Source organism: Podarcis tiliguerta (assembly GCF_965153285.1).
Source record: "Podarcis tiliguerta genome assembly, chromosome: 1".
In the NCBI taxonomy this organism is placed as follows: domain Eukaryota; kingdom Metazoa; phylum Chordata; class Lepidosauria; order Squamata; family Lacertidae; genus Podarcis; species Podarcis tiliguerta.
In genome coordinates this window covers 64,121,568-64,135,450 of record NC_139534.1, presented here as the reverse complement: position 1 = coordinate 64,135,450, position 13,883 = coordinate 64,121,568, and the positions used below count along the sequence as shown (strand labels likewise).

General features: G+C 44.0%; 1 protein-coding gene across 1 annotated transcript in view; it reads right to left on the bottom strand.

Moving 5' to 3' along the window:
- The window catches only part of IGSF22 (immunoglobulin superfamily member 22), a 35,212-nt gene extending 22,479 nt beyond the window's left edge, over positions 1-12,733 (bottom strand). The window contains exons 1-8 of the mRNA XM_083425962.1: positions 12,414-12,733; positions 9,292-9,425; positions 7,020-7,160; positions 6,639-6,775; positions 5,511-5,610; positions 3,779-3,818; positions 2,500-2,677; positions 40-153 (exon numbers count right to left, since the gene is read on the bottom strand). Of these exons, the coding sequence (XP_083282088.1) occupies positions 40-153; positions 2,500-2,677; positions 3,779-3,818; positions 5,511-5,610; positions 6,639-6,775; positions 7,020-7,160; positions 9,292-9,391 (810 nt within the window). The 5' untranslated portion in view covers positions 9,392-9,425; positions 12,414-12,733. The remainder of the gene's footprint in view (positions 1-39; positions 154-2,499; positions 2,678-3,778; positions 3,819-5,510; positions 5,611-6,638; positions 6,776-7,019; positions 7,161-9,291; positions 9,426-12,413) is intronic.
- Between the last annotated feature and the right edge of the window lie 1,150 nt (positions 12,734-13,883).

Below are 13,883 nucleotides of genomic sequence, written 5' to 3'. Positions count from 1 at the left end.
CCTTTGTTTCAGCCAATATAAAGAAAGGTGTTTGCCTACCTTGATCCACGTCCTCTTTGTATTGGCATCCCTCAGTTCTAAAATACAATCAAATATTGCTGTAGAGTCCACCTTAGCAGAAACATCCTCTAGAGGCTTCAGAATTTTTACGGCCTGAATAGAAATTAACCAAAGAAAATCTTTAATAATTTCTTTTAAAAATAGAGAATGAATCACAATTCCAAATGATTTCCTATGCCTTAACCTTATTTTTATTATTATTAAGGATTCTATGTTTTTATGCTGTAACTGCCCTGACCTGCAGGTACAGGGCAGTATACAAATTTAATAAATAAAAATAACAAAAAATATTTTAGCATTCTTCTTAAAAGTCCAATTTTAATTAGTAACTAAGATCGCTGATACCTTCTGCTTCTATCCTTTAGCCACTGTGTAACTCAACTTTGAATTCTGTTCATTACAATGCTCTCTTGTTGTGGCCTATTATTCATTTTGTTTGTGTGTGTTGAATATTTGTATCTTTTCCAACTCACAATGTGTCCAGCACGCTCCTCTGCGTACTCCACTATGCACAGTGTTGTCAAGCCTTTTGTGGAGACAATCACCGATGCAAAAACTCACTTCACACCCACGGTTCAGGCAGTAAGGTTTATTGCCGGTTTACAGCTTAACGGTTCTGTACACCTGTAGCCCATAAATCAGTCACTAGCATGCTGCTAGGACAGTTTGCATCTGGATATGGTTCTCCCCCTCCCAGCAGGGAGAAGAGCAGAGAGAGAAAATGTGGGATGTCACTGAGAGCAGTCAAGTACAACATTCCTTGTTTTCCTAGAGTGGAAATGCAAGGGAATGTTTGGCCCAGCCAGTCCAAACTTCTTTGTTCCTCCTGGGCTGGAGCATACTTCCTTTTGCATGTGACTAGAGGTGGGCGTGACCTTACCTGTCCAGGTAACAAAAGGACAAGGCATGCTGCCACACTCTCCCTTTTCCATCTTCCCTTTGTTGTGTGAACTGCAGTGACTGCTAGCTTGCAGTCACTGGGATTATGTACATATTTGTAACTAAGTCTGCCTTCAGGGATCCAACTGTGAACTGATGTGAGTAAACTTCTTTTATTGACTTTAAATTAGATTGTCGTATCTTTATTCTTTTAAGAGGGATAAAAGGGAACTTACCAGGAACATACAATTCAATACTGAATTATATGATAATGAGAGGCTTACACAAGCCTGCAACCAGCTATCTACTGTGCCTGTAAAAAGGGAATGTAAACTCTGTTAAGTAAAAGAACTTGCTTACACAAGTTAGGAAGGATATTAATAAACAATATATCCTCTCCTGCCTCCTTGAATATTCCTACAGAAAATGAACAAACCCATATCTTTCTCCCAGTCTCTGCTCATGAACATCACCTCATGTTCCTGACTTTGAAGCCACTTTCTTCTAGACCATGGGTAGGCAAACTAAGGCCTGGGGGCCGGATCCTGCCCAATTGCCTTCTAATTCCGGCCCACGGATGGTCCGGGAATCAGCGTGTTTTTAAATGAGTAGAATGTGTCCTTTTATTTAAAATGCACCTCTGGGTTATTTGTGGGGCCTGCCTGGTGTTTTTACATGAGTAGAATGTGTGCTTTTATTTAAAATGCACCTCTGGGTTATTTGTGGGGCATAGGAATTCATTTATCCCCCCCCCCCCGCCAATATAGTCCAGCCCTGCACAAGGTCTGAGGGACAGTGGACCGGCCCCTGCTGAAAAAAATTGCTGACCCTTGCTCTAGACTGTTTACGTTACACTGCATAGATAAGGAATGACTACTAGTTTTAGTTTCACATATACCAACAGTGTGGAGGTTTGTGTTTGCATGTTTAGGAAGTAGAGCCAAGAGTTCTGTGGCATCATAAAGTATCACAAATATACCAAGGCTTATGCCACCCAAAAGTGGTTAGTCATTAAATGGAACAGGACTCTTTAAACTGGATACATAGCTCTGTGAGGGTACTCTTGGCTCTTTCCCCCCACTCCACCCTCTGAAATCTGCTCTGGAGGTTTGGTCCACCCTCTGGAACAGTGTGGGGTGGATGTGGAAATAAGTCAAGATTGACACCCTCATCCCAACTTCTGTTTGCAGAAGGCTTCACTGACTCAAAGATTTTTCTGATCATGGAAGGGCACCATTGGATCCAATCTTTTGATTTTGCATCAACAAACTTTGCATACAAGTGTATCATGGCAATATTTTTCAAGAGGCAGGATTAAAACACACACACACACACACACACACTGCTTTTGTTGTTCTTATTACTATTTTTCTTTTCTTTTTTAATGCCCAAAGTCTGAATTCTACTTTTCTTGGATCCAATATTTCCCCCCATGACATATAGATAAGACAACACGGACCTGAATAAAATACTCCAGCCGAATTGAAACCAAAGACTTCTTTATGATATACATGGAAGCAGAGATGGAATGTCATTTCAGTGTCCAAAAGCATCACTAACCTCAACTTCTACTTTTTTCTTCATCTCCTTCAGCTTTTTAAGAAGTCCTCGGAAATCTGTGAAGCCATATTCCATGCAGACCTTCTCAAAGTCCTTCTTGGGCACCTTGGAGAGAATCTCCAGCATTTCTTTCTCATTAACCACCCTCTTCTCTTTTTTCTTTTGAGCCGGAGGCCCCCTGTGTGTGCACACACAACAGGTCATGTGGCAGTCATGTGGCATTTATTCATCTACTTCTAACAGAAAATAATCAGGGTCTTTGCAAAACTATAATTCCCAGGGCTCTTGAGAGGGAAACCAGGATAATTAAACCAGCTTGGAGGTCTTAAGACAAATCTTTCCCAAACTATTTTCCTTTATCCATGGGTATGTTTTTCTTCTTCTCCCAGAGAACATTCTGATCTATGTGGTTGGGCTACTTCCTCACTGAGCTCCCTGAGGAAAAGTAACAGATTGTTTCTTGGCTCAGATTTGGCTGCTCACTGTGTTTTCTGGCTGACAGGCCACTCCCCACCCATGGCCTGAGACAGAGACAATGGAACAGCTACTCTGGGACTCCTTCTCCCTCCCTGCACCATTCATAATTGTTGTTGTTGTTTAGTCATTTAGTCGTGTCCGACTCTTTGTGACCCCATGGACCAGAGAACGCCAGGCACTCCTGTCTTCCACTGCCTCCCGCAGTTTGGTCAAAAAACTGCGGGAGGCAGTGCAAGACAGGAGTATGTTAGAGAAGTGGAATAAAAAGTTTAAAGCGAACAAACTAACAGAAAAAAATGACCCCTACATGGTTTGCAATCCACAGGGACAACCATGCTCTGGCCTCTCTCATTGCTATGGCCTTTCACTCATGCAAGAGCAGTGCTCATACTGCTTCTTGCTTGGCCACCAGCCCACCAAGCAACCAACCAACCAACCAACCAACCAACCCACCCACAATGATGTTGTAACCAGGACCAGCCCTACCATGAGGCAAAGTGAGGCAGCTACCTCAGGAGGCAAATATTGAGGCAGAGAGTGGATGTGCCTGTGCTACGCAGCCTATCCTGCATCCACTAATCTAGGCCACTGCCCTTGGGATGCAAAGGAGGATGCTGAGATAAGATTCAGCAGTCTGCTGGGCTTTTGTACATGGAACAGGAGTGGGAGGAGGAAACTTCTTGCCCTTTGCTTCAGGCAGCAAAACTTCTTGGGCTGGTCCTCTTTGTAACCCACGCAGGGGAAAGATCTGGAAACTGGCCACAGGTGTATTGGGGGGCGGGGCGGGGGGAGAGCATCTCACCTTTTCTTCAACATTTTTTTGAAATCCATCTTTTCTTCACCTTTTGGTTCAAAAATAGTGAAAGAAAATTAAAAGAAGAGAGTTAGTGCAGACAGTTAAGGTTCTGGAGCGAGTGGTCGTGGACCAGATCCAAGTGCTTTTGGAAGAAACTGATTTTCTAGATCTATTTCAGTTGGGGTTTAGGCCTGGTTTTGGCACAGAAACTGCTTTGGTCACCCTGTATGATGACCTCTGTCGAGAGACAAGAAAAACATGTCCCTGCTAATTTTCCTCAACCTCCCAGCAGTTTTTGATACCATTGACCGTGGTATCCTTCTGGAGTGGCTGTCCGAACTGGAGGGTGGGGGGGAGGGGAAAGAGAGACAGACTGCTTTGCGGTGATTCCAGTCGTACTTGGATGGTTGTTCACAAAGGGTGTTGCTTGGGGTATGCTTTTCAGCCCCATGGAGCCTTCAATGTGGGGTTCCATAGGGCTTGATACTAACCCCTATGCTGTTTAACATCTACATGAAACTGCTGGGTAGGGTTATCCAGAAGTTTATGTTGTCAGTAGTATGCCGATGACACTCAGCTGCAGGTGAGGCAGTGGAAATGCTGGACTGGTTTCTTGCCTCAATAATGGACTAGATGAGGGCCAACAAACTGAAGCTCAATCCAGATAAGTCTGAGGCACTGTTAGTGGGTGGTTTCCTAGACCAGACGGGTAGGAGATTGCCTGTTCTTGATAGGGTTACACATCCTCTGAAGGAGCAGGTTCATAACTTCAGGGTACTCCTGGATCCTTTGTTGTCACTTGAGGCTCAGGTGGTCTCAGTGGTGTGGAGTGCCTTCCACCAGCTTTGGCTGGTGGCCCAGCTATGCCTCTATCTGGACAGGGATAGCCTAACGACTGTGGTCGATGCTCTGGTAACCTCAAGGTTAGATTGCTGCAATGAGTTATACGTAGAGCTGCCTCTGAAGATGGTTCAGAAATTTCAGCTGGTGCAGAATTCAGCCTGGTTGCTCACCAGGTCAATACAGTTTGATTACACCCATCCTGGTTCAACTGCACTGGCTACCAATTAGTTTCTGGGCCTAATTCAAAGTGCTGGTTTTGACCTGTAAAGCTTTAAACGGCTCAGGACTGAAATACCTCAAGGACCGCCTCTTTCCATAGGAACCTACCCAGACCCTGAGATCATCTTCTCAGGCTCTTCTTCGTGTGCCTCCTCCACCAGAGGTCTGGAGGGTGGCAACACAAGAACGGGCATTTTCTGCAGTGGCTCCGCATCTGTGGAATGCTGTCCCCAGGGAAGTTCAGCTGGCACCTTCATTATACACCTTTAGGCGCCAGGCAAAAACATCCCTCTTTAACCAGGCCTTTGGTTGACTGACATCCTATGCCCTATTGAAATGTGTGTGGGGGGGATTATTGGGTTGGTTTTGCTTTTATTTTAATCATATATTTTGTGGTTTTATATTCTGATTTTATCCTATGTATCGCTCTCAGACCTGCAGGTACAGGGTGGTATATAAATTTAATAAATATAAATAAATAAATTAGGAACAAGGAACCAGTTTACAGCGTAGCTTAGGAGACCCACCCGTATACATTATTACACATTTATCAAAGGGCTTCCATATCCTCATTCCATATTCCACTTTGGTAAAAGTTCCAAAGGCCTTTCTTTCCTCCCTACAATGCGGTGTCTTTCCCCCATGAACTGAGATTAGGTATGTGTTTGGTACTTACTTTCACTGATAGTCAAGGACACAGTACAGATGAGGTCAGCATGGTCATTGGAAACAACACACTTGTAATTGTCTGCATCATCTGCATGGAGGTTTTCCATCTGCAAAGAAGACACGGCGCCCAGACAAAACAGGCAGTGAGGGGCACTTGCAGATTTTACGGAACCAGCATAACTCTCCCCTTAAACACTGAGGCATCTGGAGTCAATTTCATGCTGAGTTGAATCAATTGCCTCTTGCTAAAGATAGGGCTTCTCCAGATTGGGCTATTCTCACACATGGTTCTCCAGATGTTGTTGAACTGTAACTCCCATCATCTCTGGTGATTGGCCATGCTGGCTGAGGCAGATGGGAGTTGCAATCCAACAATATATAGAGAACCACAGATTTCTCACTCCTGGCCTTCTCAGGGTTGAACTAGCAAGAAGACTGAAGAGAGCTCTTTGGAGAGATTTTAGCTCTTCTCTTTGACTTCCTCTCCCTATAATGACATCACATGAGCCAATAAGTCATTTCAAAGGCTCTGTGCATGTTTTTCCTTCATAGAAGAACAGCTTAATAAATGCAACTCTCTGTTACCACAGCTGATGGCCCAACAAGAGTGTGAGTATTTCAAATTGCAACGCTGAATATCACTGTTGAAAAATACTGCATTCAGCTTGATGTAGAGCAGAAATTCATTTCAGTTCACTTTTTAATGCCAACCCGCCTAATTCACACTTCCTGAGCCAATATGTGAAACAAAACACAGCTAACTTTCAAAAGTTGCACCTCTCCAAATTTTGTGACGCAGCTCACCAGCAAAAAACTGAGTACAAAAATGCATATATTGGGGAAAGTGTGCAGATAAACATACGGTGCAAAAATGCACTATATAAGGAGGAAATGGTTTGCAAAAATGCAGCTTTGTGTACAAAATGGAAATATTTGGGGAAACGTGCATGGACAATGCATACAAATTTTCATTCTTTTTAAAAATTGCAAGCTGATGCAGAAATGGAAAGATTGGAGCTGAAGACCGGAAAAGCAAAATATGAGAGAAATCGAAATCAGGAAGATTTTTCCCTCTCTACACTTCAGAGAAGTAGGTTATAGTAAGAAAATGGATTTTCAAAGCAACTCATATTACCTTAAGGACATATTCCTTATTGATGCTGTCGTAAAACATCTTTGATCCTTCTTTGATTGGTATCCCACTTTCTCTTTTCCAGACGACACTGGGCTTTGGGTTCCCTTTCACTTTGGCTCGAAACACAGCTTTGTCTCCTGTAGGTAAATGCGAAGCAACATCAAGTGAAATTCGAGTGATATTCTATTTTGCAACAACCTTCCTTCTCTGTGCCAAAATTAACCATTCCATCTGCTGCTCCTCAAACTAATGCTAGAGGAAGAGCAGCGGCATGCAGAGTTTCTGTGTGGCTAGCTCTGGTTTCCTGTGTCTTCGGATAGTGTCTGTGATGCCTTGAAGGTGAAGTGGCTTATAGACCTGATGAATGCTACTTCTGCTCACCTTCAGGGGCTGTTATCGGATGAGGTTTCTCCACAAATTCTGGGATGCTTTCCCCTGCAGGTATCTCAACGGAGCGGGTGATCATGCTGAAAGACTCCACAGAAGAAGAAGAAGAGCTCTTGCTAGTTGAAATGGTCTCCTCTGCCAGGCAGAAACTTACAATTATTCATATAAAATGGTTCCCCAGTTTTCAACTCCCCCTCACAAAAGAACGTAGTATGTGGACAGTTATTTCATTAACTTATTTTGAGAATTAAATCCACATTTTTGTCTCTGAGGGCCCACATAGCAAGTCATGGAAAATAACAACTTGTGCCATTTTAGTGTCTTCCTAAAGAGAAAAGCTGCTTTCTGGGGGTGGGGTTGGGGGGGTTGGGTGCGCATGAGTTACACACCCAAACTAAGCAGGATCATCTGATGCATGGGGGGCTCAATCCTGCTTTTAGTTGTGAAACCAGCCACATCTCTACCTGCCTTACACCTGATGTCAGATATGGTTTCAGGAAAACAGATTTGGCCCCCAGGTCGCAGGTTGCCCTCCTCTGACATAAGCAATGGCACCAGAGGAATGAGCAATGGATGGAATGTGTTTTGTTGATCTGCTTATCTCCTGTCTTCACTATGAATCATAGAATCATAGAGTTGGAAGAGACCACAAGGGCCATCGAGTCCAACTAGGATGCTCCTAGTTTATATAGACATTTGAAAAGATCTGATGTAATGTGTGGACGGTAATGAATATAAGCAGCTAAGTAATATAAAATGTGACGGACTCTTCAGGTTAATTGATTAATCTGTCTTTATCAGTGCACCCAGTGCTGTACAGAGTAACGAAAACAAAGGTAGTCCTCTAAAACAAGGAGGTTACAAGATAAATTTAGTCAGTGATGGGTGGGAGTGGAAAGGAAGGGTAATAAGTGTTGAGTGGCAATAGAGGGGTTAATACAAAAGCTTTATGGAAGAGGTTGATTTGGGGCTGCAATGTAGAAGAAGATAGAAAGGGGAGGGGCTATCTAGGTATTCATGAAGGAGGAAGTGCTATGCATAAGAATAACCAGGAAGGATGGACAAACTAAATGTTTATTCTGTATTTTGTGTTTTTATCTGGTATTTTTATGTTATGAACTATCCTGGATGAAGGGTGGTATATAAATTTAGTAAATAAACAATAAATATATTAAATAATGGAGCAAGAGACCTCAAGGAAGTTGAGGGTGGTAAAATAAGAAGTGGCAGTCGCAGGCAATGATATACTGAGATATAAAGAGAGATAATGGATGGACAAGGTTGCAGAGAACTCTAAATGTAAGGGCGAGGAATTAATGCTGGGTGCAGAAGAGAATGGGAAACTATGGCAGGGATTTGAGGGAAGCATCACACCCCTCACACCCACCAATGTCTCAGACATTCTCTAGTTCTTGGTAATAACACAGGAGGTTAGTTCCAGCTAATGCTCTGCTATCTACCAGCTGCATATTTCTGGTATAAGTTGTCTGCAAGATGGGAAGAGCTCAGCATAATGGAGTCAGGGCACAAGGTGAGTTGCACTACATGTTGCTACAGTGGTACCTCAGGTTAAGTACCATACTTAATTCGTTCCAGAGGTCCGTACTTAACCTGAAACTGTTCTTAACCTGAAGCACCACTTTAGCTAATGGGGCTTCCTGCTGCTGCCGCGCTGCCGGAACCCGATTTCTGTTCTCATCCTGAAGCAAAGTTCTTAACCTGAAGCACTATTTCTGGGTTAGCGGAGTCTGTAGCCTGAAGCGTATGTAACCTGAGGTACCACTGTACTTCCCTATCTGCCCATCCCTGCTGTGACAAATTTTGACAGGTGGGCAGGGCTGACCCTGAGATGTATATTTTTAGGTCCCGCATTATTTTTTTGCTGGTATGCTGTTTGAAATGGCTTTTAATATTGTGTTTTAAGTGGCCCATTTTGGGTAGAAGGGAAGGTAATGCCAGACGAAGCATGTCTATTCAGAAGTTATGTTCCATTTAGTTCAATGGGACTTAATAGCTAGATAAGTGTGGACAGAATTATTCATTAATTCAGTCATTATTTCTGAAATCATCCTTTATTGTAAAAAATTATCAGGGTAAAAACTACAGCCAACATAAACTCAATAAAAAATTATAACTAATAGGGATAAGAGATAGTAGCCTTTCTCACAGCTGACTTTAGCTGGATTGAGTCCAACGGATTTAGTTCCTTATTGACCAACAACATTATTTGATGCTCTGAGCTTCTGGAGATTGTCACAATACTTGCCTCCCACAATTGTGGTCGTCTGAGACATGTGCTGCACTGAGCTGGAGCTGGAGCTGGAGACCATGGAGTGAGATTCCATATGCATGACGGCGGTTGCCATAATGGCGTTCTGCAGATTACAGTATTTTCAGGGGCTGTAAGAATAAAAAGCTTGATCATTTTACTCAGTCAAAGCAAGTCTAGTGTTCACTCCCACATCTCATGACCATGAAACAGCATGCAGGATTGGGGTAAGGTGATATAGCAGTTGGGAAAAGCAGAGAGGAGCCAGTCTGGTCTCAATGGCTGGAGTGAGCAGGAACAGGGAGAAGGGTTGGCCCTCAGCCCCCAAGAACTCCTATTGATTTTCTCCCATTAAATTATTGTCATCCACTCTTGTCAAGATTAGTAATGTTCCACATCTGGGAAAACCAGGTAACATCCAATTGTGTGTTTTTGCTTGTGGAAAGGGCTTCTGATCCTGTACAGTGGTACCTCGGGTTAAGTACTTAATTCGTTCCGGAGGTCCGTTCTCAACCTGAAACTGTTCTTAACATGAAGCACCACTTTAGCTAATGGGACCTGCTGCCGCCGCTGTGCCACTGCAGCACGATTTCTGTTCTCATCCTGAAGCAAAGTTCTTAACCCAAGGTACTATTTCTGGGTTAGTGGAGTCTGTAACCTGAAGCGTATGCAACCCAAGGTACCACTGTATATGCTTCCACAAATGGAGGCAATTTTGCACCAGCTCCTTCTTTCCTCTTGTGACTCCCTGCATTGCAGTCCATGCTGGGGTGTCTTGCAACTGTGAGAAGCAATTATTTTTGGGGCAGGGGTGGGGGTGCTGGAGGGAGGAAGAATAAGTGAAAATCCCTTTCAGTTCTCTTTTAATAGCTGAGGAATCCACGGGATTAAAAAAAGCTTTTCCCACAAGCAGAGGGAAATGCCACACACTGGCATTTTACTTATTTATTAATAACTAGGTGCACCTTCCACAACCTTTAACCCAAAGCCAACCCCATCTAACAATATATAATAAAGATGGAAGAGCCATATTTTTGTACTGCTTCTTAAAGGATCGAAAAGATTTATAAGCTTAGGAGAAAGGTCCACGTGGGGCTCAAATGATAATATCAATAAGGACCTAGTCAGCCTCCCTACAGAGGGTATTCCAAAGCCAGGAACCACAACCCCTGCAGCCTGTTTCTGGTCACCATCAGAAGGTGGGGGTCAACCATGAGGGAAGCTTCAGCTAATCACAGTGATTGTGCGGACTGTGGGGAAAGACAAGATGGTCCAGTAAGCAACTGCATCCTAATCCTTAGGACTAGGAGTTTAGGAGCTCAGGAAAACCATTGAAGCTTTTTAAAGACTGGTCAGATATGCCCTCACCATCTGAACTGCCTGGTTTGGTATGGCATCTTGATGCAGGACAGCCTGGCCCTTGTTGCTTGGACAAGCGGATGGGGGTTCATTGGGTGGAACTGACAACAGCAATGAGGTTTGGTGTCATGGTTTTCAGACAACAGGCTAGCTTGCTTATTTTATATCAAACCTCTACATCACATTTCTACTGAGAGCCACCCACCAAACATATCTGTCACTCAGATCATGGAGAGAGTTTCCATGACAACACTGCACATTATTGATGGAGCCTGCCACTAGTGTGAAGATGGTCTGCATCTTTTCAGATCCAGGACTCATCTTCAACCTAAACATGCAGTTGAGGCCCCATTTCTTCATGCGGTTTGCCATATATTTGTATTGGGCTACTTGCTGCTGCTGTGACCCTCCTTAGATCAGGCTGTCCTGCCTTTGGGACCAAGCCCGGAGAGTAATGCTGGCAGAGTGCTCTTTGGCCTTTGATGGCTAGGTTATGGGGAGCCTCAGGTACTCTTTTATCTCCAATGCTATTTAATATCTATCTGAAGACGCTGGGAGAAGTCATTAGGAGTTTGGGGGCAAGGTGCCATCAGCACGTTGATGACACTCCACTTTATTTCTCTGTAACATCTGAATCAGGAGAGGCCTTACAGTCCCTGAGCTAGTGACTGGGTGCAGCGTTGAGGCGGGCGAGGAAAAACAAGCTCAGCTTGAATCCTGGCCAGATGGATGCACTGTGGGTGAGTAGTTCCCGTGCCTGAGAAATTGGGCAATTGTCTACCTTGGATGGGGATCAGGTTCACAGTCTGGGGCTGCATCTGGATCCAGCTTTTGTCACTGGAAGACCAGTTGGCCTCAGTGGCTAGACTTTTGCAATTCCTGGACTGGGAAAACCTTGCCACAGTAGGTCATGCATTGGTTACTTCAAGAATGGATTATTGCAATGTTCTCTCCCTTATACTTGATCCAGAAGCTGCAGTTAGTGCAGAAGAACTTTGCTTCAGGATGAGAACAGAAATCGGGCTCTGGCGGTGCGGCAGCAGCAGGAGGCCCCATTAGCTAAAGTGGTGCTTCAGGTTAAGAACAGTTTCAGGTTAAGTACAGACCTCCCGGAACGAATTAAGTACTTAACCTGAGGTACCACTGTACTGAAATGACTGAGATCTTATTAGCATATAACAACTGTGCTCAGAGATCTGCACAGGTTGCTAGTTTGCTACCAAGCTGAGTTCAAGGCGTTACTATTAGTATTTAAAGCCCCCTAACAACTTGGGACCAGTTTACCATTGAGATTGCCTTATTCCATACAAAATCAGTCTTTTGGTGTGGCAGCTGTGGGACTCCTTGGCTGTTGATATCAGGCAGGTACTTTCATTGTATACTTTTCAGTGCCCTGCTTAAAACCCATTTTTTAAATACAACCCTACCCAGATTTTTTAATGTTTTAAACTATTCATTTTTATCAATAATTTTATTATTTTATTCATTTTGCAAACTTTTTTGAGGGTTTGTTTGTTTTACACTCAAGAGATATATAAATCTTATGAAATAAATGAATAAATAAAAATTTCAAAATGCCAGTAACCTGAGAATATTATTAATTTGACCCATCTAGTAAAATAAATATATATATTTTTTAAATTCCCTCCTGGAATTTTTTAGAAATAAAACACAAGCAAAAGAGCAGCAGCAGCAATAACAACAACATATTAGAATCCAAACAAATAAAAGAGGCAAACTAAATTATTTGTAAACAGTACCTTTTCTTCTGGCGACCAAGATTCTTGGTGGTCTCTATTATGAAGCAGAACTTTAAGGGAGCATCAGTTAGTTCTTCCGAGTCCTGCAGCAGATGTGAAATGGCTAAAGAGTCTTGGCAGACTCTGGAAGACAGCTGGGTCCCACAGCATATTTCAAATATGGCTCTGTGTACTTCAAACTTTAAATAAACACTGGCCCCCTGTGGGCTATGTGGTTACATCCATTTCTGCAGCTTCAACAGTTTCACATAGTTAGAATAAGAAGACAGACCCTTAAGGTTAAAGAGGGAGGGTGCACAGCAAAACCATTAAATATAGCATGTTATCAAAGAAAGAAGCCTAGCAAATTAAGCGATTTAAAAAACAACACTTTACATATGACTGAAAAGGGGTCCTTACTAGGACTTACATTTACAAATGGCTTTCACCTATGTTCTGTCCCATATTAACATTTGTACACACAGAAAAATATTGTAGAAAGTGGCTCATGAAGATTATTTTGCCTCTCCTTTTGTGTGCTATGGTGGCAGGGCATTATCAAAATGTGCTTCATCTGTTTTGAAAAGCGTCACGTGAAATGCTAGCGATCTGTATCAGAGGCTCTTTTGTGCATAGTTCCAGGTAAAAGGTACCCCTGCCCATACGGGCCAGTCTTGACAGACTCTAGGGTTGTGCGCTCATCTCACTCTAGAGGCCGGGAGCCAGCGCTGTCCGCAGACACTTCCGGGTCACGTGGCCAGCGTGACGAAGCTACTCCGGCGAACCGGCACCAGAGCAGCACACAGAAACGCCGTTTACCTTCCCGCTAGTAAGCGGTCCCTATTTATCTACTTTGTGGGACGCGGGTGGCGCTGTGGGTTAAAGCCTCAGTGCCTAGGGCTTGCCGATCGAAAGGTAGGCGGTTCGAATCCCCGCGGCGGGGTGTGCTCCCGTTGTTCGGTCCCAGCACCTGCCAACCTAGCAGTTCGAAAGCACCCCCGGGTGCAAGTATATAAATAGGGACCGCTTACTAGCGGGAAGGTAAACTGCATTTCTGTGTGCGGCTCTGGCTCGCCAGAGTAGCGATGTCACGCTGGCCACATGACCCGGAAGTGTCTTCGGACAGCGCTGGCCCTTGGCCTCTTTGAGTGAGATGGGCGCACAACCCTAGAGTCTGTCAAGACTGGCCCGTACAGGCAGGGGTACCTTTACCTTTACCTTTTTATTTATCTACTTGCACCCGGGAGTGCTTTCGAACTGCAAGGTTGGCAGGCGCTGGGACCAAGCAACGGGAGCGCACCCCGCCGCGGGGATTCGAACCACCGACCATGCGATCAGCAAGTCCTAGGCACTGAGGTTTTACCCACAGCGCCACCTGCGTCCCTTATGGTTCCAAGGGTGGTAGCCTATTAAGTTCTACTCATGGCAAGTTAACAGACCTCACTTAGCCATGTTCATTCATTTCAGCAGGTCTACTCTGAGGAACTCTTC